The sequence below is a fragment of the Tauraco erythrolophus genome, chromosome 7 (assembly GCF_009769465.1).
Source record: "Tauraco erythrolophus isolate bTauEry1 chromosome 7, bTauEry1.pri, whole genome shotgun sequence".
In the NCBI taxonomy this organism is placed as follows: domain Eukaryota; kingdom Metazoa; phylum Chordata; class Aves; order Musophagiformes; family Musophagidae; genus Tauraco; species Tauraco erythrolophus.
Genome location: NC_141471.1, coordinates 27124548 through 27138828, shown reverse-complemented (window position 1 = coordinate 27138828; position 14281 = coordinate 27124548). Strand labels below are relative to the sequence as shown.

The window sequence follows — 14281 nt, the reverse complement described above, 5'->3', positions numbered from 1 at the left end:
AAAGCAAATCATATCCTGGGCTGTATCAAAAGAAGTGTGGCCAGCAGGTCGAGGGAAGTGATTCTGCCCCTCTACTCAGCTCTTGTGAGACCCCACCTAGAATACCGTGTTCAGCTCTGGAGTCCCCAACACAAGAAGGACATGGAGCTACTGGAGCGAGTCCAGAGGAGGGCCACGAAGATGATCCGAGGGCTGGAGCACCTCTGCTCTGAAGACAGACTGAGAGAGCTGGGGCTGTTCAGCCTGGAGAAGAGAAGGCTCTGGGGTGATCTTATCGCAGCTTTCCAGTACCTAAAGGGGGCCTACAGGAAATCTGGAGAGGGACTTTTTATGAGGGTGTGTAGTGATAGGACAAGGGGCAGTGGATTTAAACTGAAAGAGGGCAGATTTCAATTAGATATAAGGAAGAAATTTTTTACATTGAGGGTGGTGAGGCACTGGAACAGGTTGCCCAGAGAAGTTGTGGCTGCCCCATCCCTGGCAGTGTTCAAGGCCAGGTTGGACGAGGCTTTGGGCAACCAGGTGTAGTGGAGGATTTCTCTGCCCATTGCAGGGGGGTTGGAACTAGATGATCTTTGAGGTTGCTTCCAACCCTAACCATTCTATGATTCTATGATTCTATGTCCAGCTTAAACCAGATGCACATTCCTAAGATTACAAAATAGGGTCCTACACATTGTTCAGACAACTATTCCTGGGTAAAACAGAATGATTTTACCTGTTTCAGAGAAGTGCAACAAGGTACAGGGAGTCCTGTTGATGCTAAACTCCAGATGTGCTTGGAACACCTCTCTTCAAATAATCCTGTTACCATTTTGGGCTAAAATACTTCATGTTTCACACCTTCTTAGAGTGCATTTGAAAAAGGTAAAAACTAAAGCTTTTGAAAGAAATGACACAATCCAGTCTTTGTAAGTATTTCAAATTTTGGCTACCAACAAATGCCCTGAATTACTTTGCTAGTCCCTTCCTGAAATTGTCTTTGCTTTTACTTGTTTTTAAACCTCATAAAACTCCTCAGCCAACAGCCAGGAGAGGGATTATGGAATGGCTTCCTCAGTACTGAAAGAGTAGTAGTTTTCTTGGCTACTGATACGTGGTTGGAATCACCTCCCAGTAATAGCCATTAGAGCATGCAGAAATACCATACCCAGCTCTACGTATAATATGAATGGGATTCATTTAACTTTACGGACTTAGAAGTTAGGTGCCAGTGCTCAGCTAGCTACCTCAGCTCCCCTCCTAGGTAATGGGAACTCACAAGGGCCCTTTGTCCCAGATGCCCCTGACATGTGGAAGGAATCAGCTTCTCTAACTCCTTTTATGCTTTGCTGTCTTTTATTTCATTAAAAGATTCAGCCTTTTCTGAAAATGTTCTGGATAATTTGTCTTGCATATATTAGAGTCCCAGGTAAATAATTCTCATTCAAAACACATTTCTTGTGTTTTCTGTTGTTTCACAGTATCCTTATCTCTGTCGTAATACCCAGTCTAACAACAACCATCTTCAGTTTTCTCTGTAGTGCGTATGATCACATTGGCTGCTCAGATATGTAGTGTAGGGCTTTTCAAAACTTTGTGATTACCTTAAAAGTAAGCACAACCAAGTTTGTAGCTACTTTCTGTTTCTTTCTACTTTTGTCCAGTTTATTGGCAAGGATTTGGTTAAAGGGAAGCCTAAGGTAAAATAGCCCCTTCTTGTTAACTGGTTTTTGATGGGAAAATGAATCATTGAACATTGCAGCTCCCATGTAATCCAGATGAATCGATAAAGTAGATTTATTTGGTCACTTGATCTGTGTAGCTCTGAAATTGCCTATTTGCCATAGCTAATAGTTTCAATTTGTTAACATAGCACACACTTAGCTCTCCAAGACACAGTTCACTGTCTCCACCAGGCAAGCTAATGGAAATTAATGGTGATCTGCTTGAGTAACTGAGTAGTCATCACATAACTGAGCATTTGGCTCCCTGATAGTGAAATTATCTCCAAGACTACCAAAAGGAATGAGATAAGATCCAGCAAGTGACCTAGATGCCTGTAATTTTATGTAGCAATGCCTTTGGGTGTCTGACACCTGAAATTGAGAATATGGAACCTGTATTTCTCTGGAGATTTTCATATGAAAACTTCAGGAGGGTTAGACAAAAGATTAAAGAACTCTGTAAAGGTAACCAATAGGGAATACAAGACACTCAATATGTCTTCTGCCTTGCCTTATCTTCCTGGACACTTGTCTAGATGCTATAGGGAGGCACGTCTCTCCACCTGGGACTGACAGTCACCAGCTTTCTGGCATATTAGAAAGAACTGAGCAGAGGTCACCATTTCCCTAGGAAATGTGGTTGCCAGAAGATCCTGGTGCCAGTTAAACCATTCGCAGACCATTGCAGGCTAATGGCTACAGCATGTGCTTGGGAAATAGGAGGGGCTGGCTCTACTCCCCTCTCATGCATGGGTATCACACCCATGGCATTTCCTCTGCCCAAAGGGGCTATAGCCACAACGCTGGTCTGCGCAGGACCTGGGATGATAAAAGTGTGATGTACAGCTCACTCCTAGCCCAAAGCAATAGCCTAAATTAGAAACCCAGGGGTAGAATATCCAGCTGGGAATGCAGGGACAATTTAAATATTTTCCCCCACACTGTCTGCACATTTGGCTATACAAAGAGACCTACAACCTCCCCCTTGGATCCAAATTCCCCAGACGCTCAGCAGCGAGGTCTGCTGGCTTGCCTGTGTCTTGCCCAGGTGCCTCTGCCCTGGGTTTCCCCCTCCAGCGTTAAGGCAGGCAGAGCGGGTCAGTGCCTTTCTGTGCTGAGAGGCAAGGCATTCCGTGGGAGGGTCTGCACACCTCTCCGCTAGTTAAGAATTCCTAGAAACCTCGAGATTGGAGATGGGTACACAGCCATTCACCCTGGCAAAACTCCACAAGTTGGAAAGGAAACCCTCTAAGAAACAGCTAAATGAGGAGATGGCAAATGAATTTTCAAAGCTTCTGGGGGTAATACACCAACTGAGAAGGAGAGGTTTTTGTGTTACACTTCTGTACTTAGCCACAACCCTCACAGTCCTGTTTTGTGCTGTTAAAATAATTTCTTCCTCCAAAGGTATATCAGCACTATTGTGAAAGATGGCATTGCAGAATTATCAGAGCAGAATAATTAAATGAGAAGTTTTGTCCAGTTCTTCCTCAAAAGAAAGCCTTTCTTTCTTATAATTTCTTAAGATCTCAGCAAAGAAGCGTTGCTCTACTGCCCTCTTTTGAATCTTCCCACTTACACCGTTCTTTCTACTAAATTAGATGCCCCTTGTTGGCCTTGCACAAATGGCTGTGCAGGGAGGGTTGTCCCACCTTCTGGGTAACCCAACGGTAATTGTAATTGAAGCCCTGTTCAGCTTAGTACTGCAGCTGTAGAAATGGGGACAGAGCCAAAAGAGATGTCATTACTAAGTAGGATGCTGTGCTTGTTATCAGATGAGCTTCATTACTAATCCCAAGGTGTCAATGGTATTACTATAATAGGAAAAATATCTTAGCACATGATGAGCTATGCTGCATTTATGAAGAAAGAAAGAACAATATTTTAGTTTAAAAAACAGACAGGGATTTCATACGTAAGTATTACAAGCAACGGAAGGTGAAAAATTTATACAATCATGGAAAAGTTCTGGGCTTTAGCAATGTGGTTACGATTAATCACTAAATATGGATGTTCTAAAATTTAAATGTCTGAAGCACATTATCTTAATATCGAGGAAGGGCATCACTGGACTGATGGAAAAAGGATAAACAGGAATCAGGACAGCACTTATGCTCAGCTTCTGCAGGCTGTCCATGGGCAGTAGTGCCAGTGGGTGTGAAAAAGTGATAGTTCTAGCACAAGAGACCCGAACCCCAGGGCACTTGTGTGTCCTGCTTTGCACATACCAGTTTGCCTGTCATGTCACACAGCCTGGGTCACTGGAGATGGGGACAGAGCCGAGGAGATGATGGTCTGTTCCTCTGTCCAGAGAGTGACAGGGTCCATCTCTTGGGGCTCCCATTTCTGTGAATCTTTCTGCCTCCCTGTTGTTTCTGCTCTGCCCGTTGACCAACACTTTTAAACCTGCACATGCCTCTTCCTTTCAGTGTGATCATCATCCTTGATCCGATACTGATACTGACCCAAGTGTGCTGTAGTGCTGTGGGCCATTCTTATGGTTAAAGTAGAGAAAAGCCACTTTTTAGTCAGAGGCTTTATGCTAGGATTGTTAAATATTGTTGTTCAAAAACTGTTGAAATTGTTGTCACTGGAAAGTACTCCTATGAAAGAGGAAGAGGAAAAAGCTACTGGATTTTATGTAGCATGTCAGCCATTGCTGTGGTTAGAGCTGGCTAGAAGAAGAAAGGCTAGAAATATCAAGACTATCAAATATAAGGTTTAGTATGGGAAATAATTTTTACTCATTTACTCATATGTAGTGTCATACGGCACAGTCATCACAGTTAACAGAGGGGAAAAATAATGTGTTAAATACTTTACAGATGGCTTTTTTTAATTAGTAGAGACAGGGGCAAGAAACACTTTAAATAGCTCTTTCAGTACGTAATAACAAATGTTCACAAAATCTGACGAGGATAAGTGCTGCAAGCACTCCCAGCACAAAGTACATGAAAAGCAGATATACCACAGGTAACTTCAGTTGCTATTGGTTTTGCTTATGCTTTCTAGGTCACAATATTGTGTTGATCCTTGTGCCATTTGTGGAAATTGATGTGTATTTTGAAACTGTTGACAGTTTGGAAGGCAAAGCCCTTCCTTGACCTTCTTTTTACCAAATCCCTATGCACCTACCGGACTGGCTTTACACCACACTACAGAACACTTTACAGTGCCATGTGTAACCGTGTAACTGTATGAACACACATGCTCCTGCTTGTATGCCTGCTCGTTGCACAGCTGACCATTGTTTCTACGCTCATGAATCTTTTTGGCAGTTTTGAACTGATAAACACTGCAGTGAATAGACTAGAGAAGATGCAGACAATTCCAGGCATTATCCTCTGATCTAGCTGTCATTTTTCTTCAATTGAGTTGTCTACTATTGCTGATCAAATACAAATATGTGGCAGACAGCGTAATTATGTATTATTTCGTTGTCATTTGCCTGTTCCATTACCTCTGGCACACCAGAATGGTTCTGGCAAGGCTCAGATGGTAATAAGGATACTTCCTACTTGGGGGGAAATCCTCTGAACCCTGTTTTCCATCAGTTTGTGGTTTATGTAATCTCAGTGACACATGATGGCAACACTCCCATTTGGTTCTAGTAGGAGATTACGTCCATGTGTGTTACATTGAAGTGGCAGTGCCACACCTTTAATACGTTTTGAGATTACGTAGTTCTGCTTTACATAAGGACAGTTATGACTTGATCCCGTATTTTTCTTCCCCTCTGAAAACAGGTGACTTTCCAGATATTTCAAGAAAAGCTGTTACGGTGCTGTTGCAGAGACAAATGCTACACGAGTGATTGTGTGGCATGCTACATGTAAAGTAGACTCAGCATTCAAGTCTGTGTGCCTTTTTCCCATTAAATTCCTGGGTTTCAGATGTGTAGGGTGCTTACAGGAATGTTTACTCAAGTAGAAAACACCTCACTCTTAGTTTTTACGCTGTCTGAAGGAAAAAGCTATGTGAATGCTCCCTGTTTTACTGTGGCTGAAGACGGTCTATAGGCATGTTGCTCAGCCTGTGGCCCCTGTTCTATGAGACACCCGAAGGCACCTGTGCCTTGACAACTTGACAAAAGTTGTGTTTCTCACTCAAGTATAGAAGTTCCATTTTTATAAAACTAAAAATGATGTGTTAATGCAGAGGGTTGTGCTTGCTTCAACTCCCACAACTGCAAAGCAAGTGATGATATAAGGTGACCTCTGGATATTTTTCCAGAAGGGCCAGATGAGTGTTGATTTAGGAAAAAAAAAGAAAAGCAAGAAGCTGCCAATCCAGTTCCCTCCAAGCCTGTGGCCATGCCCTGCTTCTCCAGTACCTTGTGCAGCTGACATAGTCATTCTTGGTGGCCTGAGGGTTACGCTGCCACCTCTCTGTCGACAGCCCAGCCAAGCTAGCTGCATTAGGGAACATGAATACCCATGGTGGTGTTCCTGATTTCTCTCTCCTTTCCTGCTACACTTGCTTGTTCATCTAGCTAGAAGTTCCCCAACCTCTGGCTTTCTCTAGCATCATAAATACGCCTTTTGAGCTGCTGTTACGCCTATCTGCTAACCAGATCTTTTTGGGGTTTTTAGTTATTTTTTTAAATATCCAGATTCTTCACAAGTCTGGAGCCTTATGTGAAGGTTAGAAGCAGCTGAATCAGGACAACCAAGGTAGCCTCAGCTGTCAAAGACACAGAACTTAACCCAGTTCTACTGCTGGTGACATAGTAACATGGAGCTGTGTACCATGTCAGCTGGACTTGCCACCAGAGATCCACGGAGGACATTGGATTAAAAGCATACCCATCTCCAGTGAAATGAAACATGAGCACACACAAGGCTGGAGGCACACTCATACACATGCAGAGTGCACTTTAAGTCTAAAAATATGCTCGTACACAGAGACAAGGAATTTATCTTAACAAATAAAGCCTAATTCTGCTTTTGTTTTGTTGTTTAAATCCCACCAGGGTCAGCTACAACGTGTCTCTCCAGGAAGATTCCACAATGAAAAAAACAACCCACAGTTGCTTCTTTCTGATCATCCTTCTAATTGTAAGTATGAGAAAACTGAACTGCTCGTAACACCTGCCAAATTTAACTTTGTGGTGATGTTCAGAATATGGAGTACTGAGTTTTATTTGTTATACTGCACAGGTGAAGGAATGAGTTCCCTTACTGATAAATTTCAAAATAAGGTTAATAAAGTTTCTAAATAAGATATATCATAAAATTTGAACTTGAAACTATTGTTTCTTGGTGAGACAGAACTGCAAGTCTGAAGAAGGTAATGCACGTGATTTCTCATTTCTGTGATTTACAACATATCAGTGATATGAAAACTTGTGTTTGAAAATGTCCTTAACATTGTTGTGTGGGACTTAGACTGACTTAATTAATTGAGGATTATCACTGTTTATAGATACTTTGCTCTTAGAAAAGCAACTGAAATGGAAAATGACAGTATGAAGTTTAGTTATTCCGTTCAACTGCTATTTTCAACTGTTCAATATCTATATTACCATTATTTCAATGTATGCAATGTGCCTGAGTACCTATTGTTCTAACTATGCAGCAAATTCGTTTCTACTTGACTAAAAACCTCTCTTGTGGGTTGAATGCTTTCTCTGATCTCTGCTTGTGAAACCTCAAATTATTAGCAATTATCATAAAATCGAAGACATTGCAAGTAGTCAGAAATGAGAATACTACCCAGAACCTTAGTTACAGAACAGTCAGAATATGTCTAAATGATGCTACTGGGAACAAGCACCTCTCTGTGTTTGTGTGGTATGAGTAACGTGCATGCCAGATGCCACCTTATTCCCCATCTGTTTATCTCTGTGTTCCCAAAAGAAAGCTTTGATTCTTATTCATCTTAATTGTATTTTGTTGGTTGAAACCTCATGGCCCTGTGCTTCTCAGCTTCTCTCCTAACACCTGAATGTGGGACATTTCTGTGCATCTCCCCATCAGCTCCCGTCCTTTCTGACTGTAAGTTGTGGAAACGGAGCTAGAAGACACATTGGGGAACAGTAGAAACTACTCTCCCTGGTTTGTCTGTTGGGTTGTGTCCCTCCTCTTCTTCCAGCCTAGCATAACTTGCCCACAGTGCTGTTCACCTCCTAAGTTTATATGAATAAAAGGGAGGGAAGGAAAGTAGATAACTGTAAGAGAGTGATGGATAGAAGGAGACAAAGTAAACAGTGGAACGGGATCATGGAGAACCCAAGAGAACAAAAGAACACGTCGTTTTGATAAAATACTGAATTCATAGCTCAGGATTAGGACTCTCAACCGAAGAAGAGATGGAGGAAGAACAGAGGAGAGCTAATACACTTCTGCTAACTTGGTCTCAAAAGTAATTAATCCAGAGTTAGTTAATATTTGAGAAATTATCTCTATGTTGGCAGAAGTCTTCTGCTTTGAGGTTTATTGGAGTATTCTGATATTTGTGGCCTTTTGTGGTTGTAACACAGAGCCCAGCAAGAGATGCGCGTGGCAATGCGCTGGCTGGAACATCACCCATGGTCAGAGATCTCTCTAACCAAACGACCTGACAGAGACCAGCTTCCTTCTGGGCTTGAATCCCAGCTGATCTGCACAGCCTGACAGGTACCTTGTCAAAGATCAGTGAGTCTTCCAATAAAAGCCAATGCTGACTGAAGGAACAGTTCCAGACTATTTTTCTTAGCCAGTCAAATGGCAGGACTGTAAATATCCTGATAAATAAAATTGTCAATGGAATTTCTGACCATCTGAGGTGCTCTGACCTACACCATGGATTTGTAGGTCAGCCTGTGAAGAACTGGGCCGATCCTTGCCCTGTTATCCACAAATCTTTTAAATCTTCATCCTGTGGTAGCATGTGTGCAACATTAGGTTTGTGCTCATTCCTGCAGTACTCCAGGGCTAGGATTTCTTTAAGAAACTCTGTAGTGAGATCTGCATCCCCTTCCTTTCGGTATCTTTGCATCAGAGGGCTCTCCAGTTTCTGACTTCAAATAACTTAAGCAAAGATTTCCTTATATTTTCACTGTTCGAGTGTCTGTATTTCTTCCTTCCCCACTGCAGTGGCCATACTGTGATCTACTTAGACATCTCCTAGGTTAATTTATCTTCCACAGTCAGAGAAGCAGACCGTGAGCAAACTCTGTTTCTGTGATGTCACTTGCCAGAACACTGCTGTTAGAACAAATATGAAAAATATTTGGCATCAGTCATCTTTCCAGTAATTTTCCCACCTGTAGCTCGTTGAAAGCATTCAGTTCTTGTATTTTATTTGTAGTCTGTAACAAGGAAAGGATGTCTTTCTTTCTCTTCCAAAAAGTCTGTTCCCATTCTGTTGGTTCTTTTAATCATGCCTGGGTTCCCAGAGCTATGAGTCCCAGGGACTTACATGTCAACCATTGTCTGAGATTAACCAAAGTGATTTGCAACACAGAGGTAACCTCCCATTCCTGGTCTCTACCCACCCCCAAAATCCGTCCTCCAGATCTTTCTTCTTTGATGGCTTTGATGGTTTACTGTCATCCTCTCGTCTGAGTCCTGCACTCTCAGCTGGTGCCTGCAAGCTGTTGCAAAGCAACACAATCTATTGAGGCCTTTGCTTTCTCCTCCGGGCTCCAGGATCACTGCTTATGCCATTTGTGCCACTGTACATGCCAGATTCATCCTGTACTTCTCCTTGAATGTTTTGTCCTTGACCTTAGTTACAAGTCTCCAGCCTTTAGACCTGTCACCAAGTGGTTTTGGTACCTTCTGATAGAAACCATCTCTTTTATATATGTCATTTTTTGCATAGAATAAATAGCACTTTAGTCTTCTGTGTACAGGTCCATAATAACTCGCCCTTGCCGAACAAAACATAAAGCACCAATTGCTCCAAAACCTAATTTAGAAATAAAATTAACTTCTTATTTTCTTCCTCTTTGACTTTGACTCTTCCTCTCTTCCTCTATTCCCTTGCTCTTGGAAGCAGAATAATGACAATGCTTGCAACATCACCAGATAGTCTTGATAGTCTTCTACAATTCAAAATGAACTCCATTAGAAATTTTAACTGTTCATTATTTCTTAGTTCACTTTATTCTTGATGCTATCTAGTTTTTGGTAATTATTGAGAGCCACAGAACGTGACTGAGATTTGTTTCCTTAAGTGAGTGAGCCCCTGCACGCTGGAGCAATTCATTCATCTCCTCAGTGCATGTTTCTCTCTGCAAGAAAGAGGGAGCATCAGCACAGTGTGTCCAAGGGCATCAAACTGCAGAGAATGAGGAGGCAAGAAGCTTGGGTCTCTTTCCTGTGTGACCGATCAATTTTACAGCCCATTGAGAAAAGAGAGTTCTGTTTTCTACCTGATTTTGTCAGGTAAGACTTGTCATCTAATGCCTACAGATGGTGGCTTGACTTTATCCATGAGGATTGTTGGAGTAGTTTTTCTCACATACTCCAATTTTGTTGTCCTGAGCCAAGCACAAAGTGCTCAGTAAGGACAAAATGGATGCTGCAGCTGAAGACCACACTATTGTTCAATTAGGACTGTTAGACCAAGATTTTATTTTAAAATAAATTCATTTTAAGTGAAAAGCAAATTGTACAATTTCATTAAGTCCCAATCTGTCAAATTGTTTACCAAGCCTTAGTCACTAAAATTTACAGTCTGGAACATCGTGTCAGCTCCTGAAAGGCTGCTGAGCAATTTCCATTCACAAAACATGGACAATTAGTTAAGTGAAAGCCTCAATGTAATTGTCATTTACTGCACAAACTGGTGTGTTTTGGAACACAGCTGCGGTAGGTTCAAGTCTCCAGAAGCCAGTTAATAAAACGTTTGCTACCATGATGAGGGCACTGCTCGTGCTGTACCTGTTTGACCCTGACAGCCGGGAGTGCAATACGCAGAGGTGAGGTGGTGTGGCCACCAGCTCTCCCAGGCTCCTGCCACCTGCCCAGCTCAGCGGTTCTTCCCACGAGTCTCTCAAACCCATGTCTGTGGGCAACGTAAGCACAAGCCTTCTCCTGCTTAGACAGCAGCTCTTCTAGGATCTGGTCCAGATCAGATCCCACCCTTCAGTGGGCCAGAAGAGCTGCTGCAGATCTGTCACAGCTTCCCTTGGCATGCTTTGTCAGAGCCTTGCTTGCTGTCAGGCACTGCTGGGAGCTCAAGGGCTTTGCCACTCTTGGATGATGAGATCCACCTGAGTCTCATCACCTGAGACTATGCCTTGGAAAGCTATTGTTCTGAAGTGTGTGTGTTTCCCTTTGTAACTGTGAGTTGCTTCAAGCTGTAAGGAAGTGGACTTGCAAGTTCTGGAGCTCTTCTCATACAAGGAAAACTCAGGAAGGCAAGCTGATGGTGATTTAAGGTGGTGAGAGTCAGTGTGAGAATTTGGGACTCAAGCTGCTCACAGTTTTCCAAGAGGGAGAGGAACACCATTTTCTGTTCTATTCACCCCAGTTTCAGGGATGATCAGGACTTTTTGTCTCCATCTTTTTTAAAAAATAAGAATGTTGCTATGCAGCTGATTGCCCTAAAGAGGCCTCTTGCAAAATGATAATCGGACCTGCAAGCAAAAATCCATGAAGTATCCTGCAGCCTTCTTTTGAGGCCACAGTTTGCATCAAGCTACTCTGGGAATAAAGCTTCCTTGCAAATCCTGCAGCAATGGAAAAGAACTGTAAGATTCATGAGTTGCTTTTCATTACAAGTGCCTCATCTTCACCTGCTGTGGTTGATAATCTCGTGCTTGTTTAAACAGCTGCCAAAATCTGCGATATAAGTCATATGGGATCTCACGGTGAGAGAATTTCCATCCTGCTTCAACAGAAATTGAGTTTGGGGAAATTTTAACATTCAGTGGTTAAGCAGAACATGTCATGTCAAGGTATTTCCTCAAAGAAATTGTCTACTGCTTCCTAGCACATTTGTGATGGATAAGAAATTATTTTTATGTGTACCCTGCACTAATTACCTTCCTAAGGCATCACAGTGGTTTTCTCCTCTGTCCTAACACTAGCAGCTGTGAAAAGTAGTTCAAATTTAGTCAAGATATAGGAGGGGCTCTGCAACCAGCCTCAGTCAGGCTGAGCTCAAAGATGTGTTGTATTGAAGGATGAGTTTAGTGATCCACAGATTAGTGACTACACATAGCTGTTTTAAAAGAAATGTACCAAATGAATGTTTGAGCTATTGAAATCAGTGACAAACAGTTGGAGTATCCAGAATTTGAAATATATGTTGACTGAGCTCAACAACAAATGTTGCAGAATTACTGTATTTAGTGGAAGGAAGAAGAAAAAAAAAAAAAAAAGAAAGCAAGCTACAAATACCTTCTTTTCCTAAATCTCATATATAGTCAATGGTTAGTATACTTCAAGCTCCTTGATGGTGGAAGAAAAATATTTGGGGATGCTTGTTCAATATTTTGGGGGTGGAGGGGGGAAGAAAAGGGAATTTTTTGCTTTATCTGGATTCTCTCTTGCAGAAATGGGCACAGTTTTGCACAAGTTAATAGCAAGTGTCTGTCTTACAGAAACCAAGGCACTGTTTGTTCATTTCAGTCTAGTTTAATAATGAAGCCAAATTGCTTTCTCTAGATTCCTTTATTAATTCTAGGTATCAAGTGAACTTTGGCGTTCCCAGCAGTCTGTTTTTTCTCTTTGTAATGATAATTCATTTTCTTATAACAGTCATTTGTCACGTGGTGGCTTGGTGGTCGTATGTATGACGTCATTTACTTGGACTTTTAGGAGTGACATCATATGTACGGCTGCTAAACTGCTGCATGGGACATCACTTAAACAGTTTTCTTCTGAAGAAATCATACCAATCATTTTCAGGCTACGAACACATCCTGATTATTAAGTTGTGAAATATTGATTTCTCTTTAATAAAGAATATTTATAACTGAATGAGGCATTCTTTTATTGTATCAACATAGTTTATATTTCCATCCGAAGTGACTGATGGATGAATGGGAAGGGGTTTTAACGTTCAGTAATGGTCTCTGAACATTCAAAATTTTTCAATACCGTAGGTAGTAACCAGGTGAAAATTATGTAATCTTGGCTTTTTTATGGTGAAAACATGTGGTTTAAGACTTAATTCTTAAAATATCTAGATATAATTATGAAAACATAGCAGCAGAGGTGATTCCTAATCCGTGAGAGCATACACACACACACACGCATGCACACACACACACGCATGCACACACACACACACAGACTCGTGGAACGTTCCCAACCTATCCCATGCTACACACTAAGCTTTTCCCCTGTCTAGCCATGCCTAGGCATCTACTACTTCCAGTAAGAGAATGATGACCCAGAGATTTCTTTCTGTCTTGTTTGCCCTTTCCCGACCCCTACAGTAAGGAGCGCAAGAAGAATGAAACAATAACATTTGACATCACAAACTGTACAAAGATTTTCATCTGACTGAGCCCCAGGAATATAAGGCTGGATCATCAGCCCACTGAACTGACTTCAGGGAGGTCAGGCTTTAGGCTTCAAGTCCCAGAGTGGTGGTGGATGTGTGATTCTCCTATGCGCAGTAGAAAACACCAGCACTGCAAACAGATGTGTGACTGCTCAACCTCCAGCGAGCCATCAGATTTATTTTTCATTAGTCTGCTGAAATGGTCGACTGATTTTGAGGTAGAAGAAAATATTGCTCAGACTTCCATGGCCAGCTTTTCAAATCTAGGCAAACAGAAATGAGTAATAGTAAGCAAAGGCAAGAGTACATTTAAAGGACATATCACAGATGAACAATACCAGTAACACACCTAAGTATAACCAATGAATTTGATTTCACACAGAGGCTATTCAATTACATCAAAAGTGCCTGGAAAGATTTGTGTGTGACTAACTTTGAAAATCTGAGTTTATGTTTGGCAATAAAAAAAAAAAAATCAGATAATTTAAGAGACAGTCTTCATCTGAATTTGCTTTAGATTTACTGTAGGCCATTAAGTGATCTCCACTGATGAAGTTATTTCCATTGAGCTTTAGTGACACAGTCCCATCCATATTTTTAATCTCTCTGAGTGAATCCCTGGCCCAGGGGATCAGGTCGCTCAAAACCTCATCCAACCTGGCCTTGAATACTTCCAGGGATGGGGCATCTACACACGGAGTATCTATAAATCACTGAAGCCAGTGGCGATACACGGATATGAAGGGCTAAAGACAGACTTCAGGTTGTCCGAAGAACCTTATCTGCACTTTCCTAGACTTCTTGCTGTATTTGAGACATTGCTTGTTTGGTTTTTAGATGATCCTTATAGACTCCAGCTACTCCCTTTAATCTTTTCATCAGTGAGGGTTCAGCAATGTGTTTGGCTTTGCTTCTGGCTGGCTTTCTAAATGCTTAATTTTTCACTTGGATGGCCAGATGTAATGTTCCAAATGACTTCACTGTCCAAGTAATCTATGTGTATGTGTGTATACATACACATAAAATTTATATGAAATTGCATCCGCCAGGAAATATCTTCCTTCTTATTCATCCCATTTTATTTCAGGTATCTATTTAAGTGCAATGAGATAAAGTGCCTTCAATGTCCT

At 41.6% G+C, this 14281-nt stretch overlaps 1 protein-coding gene across 1 annotated transcript in view; it reads left to right on the top strand.

Annotated features, from left to right (window-relative positions):
- The first annotated feature begins 6685 nt into the window (after positions 1-6685).
- Positions 6686-14281, top strand: part of CALCR (calcitonin receptor) — a 77422-nt gene continuing 69826 nt past the window's right edge. The window contains exon 1 of the mRNA XM_086614793.1: positions 6686-6763. Within this exon, the coding sequence (XP_086470919.1) occupies positions 6716-6763 (48 nt within the window). The 5' untranslated portion in view covers positions 6686-6715. The remainder of the gene's footprint in view (positions 6764-14281) is intronic.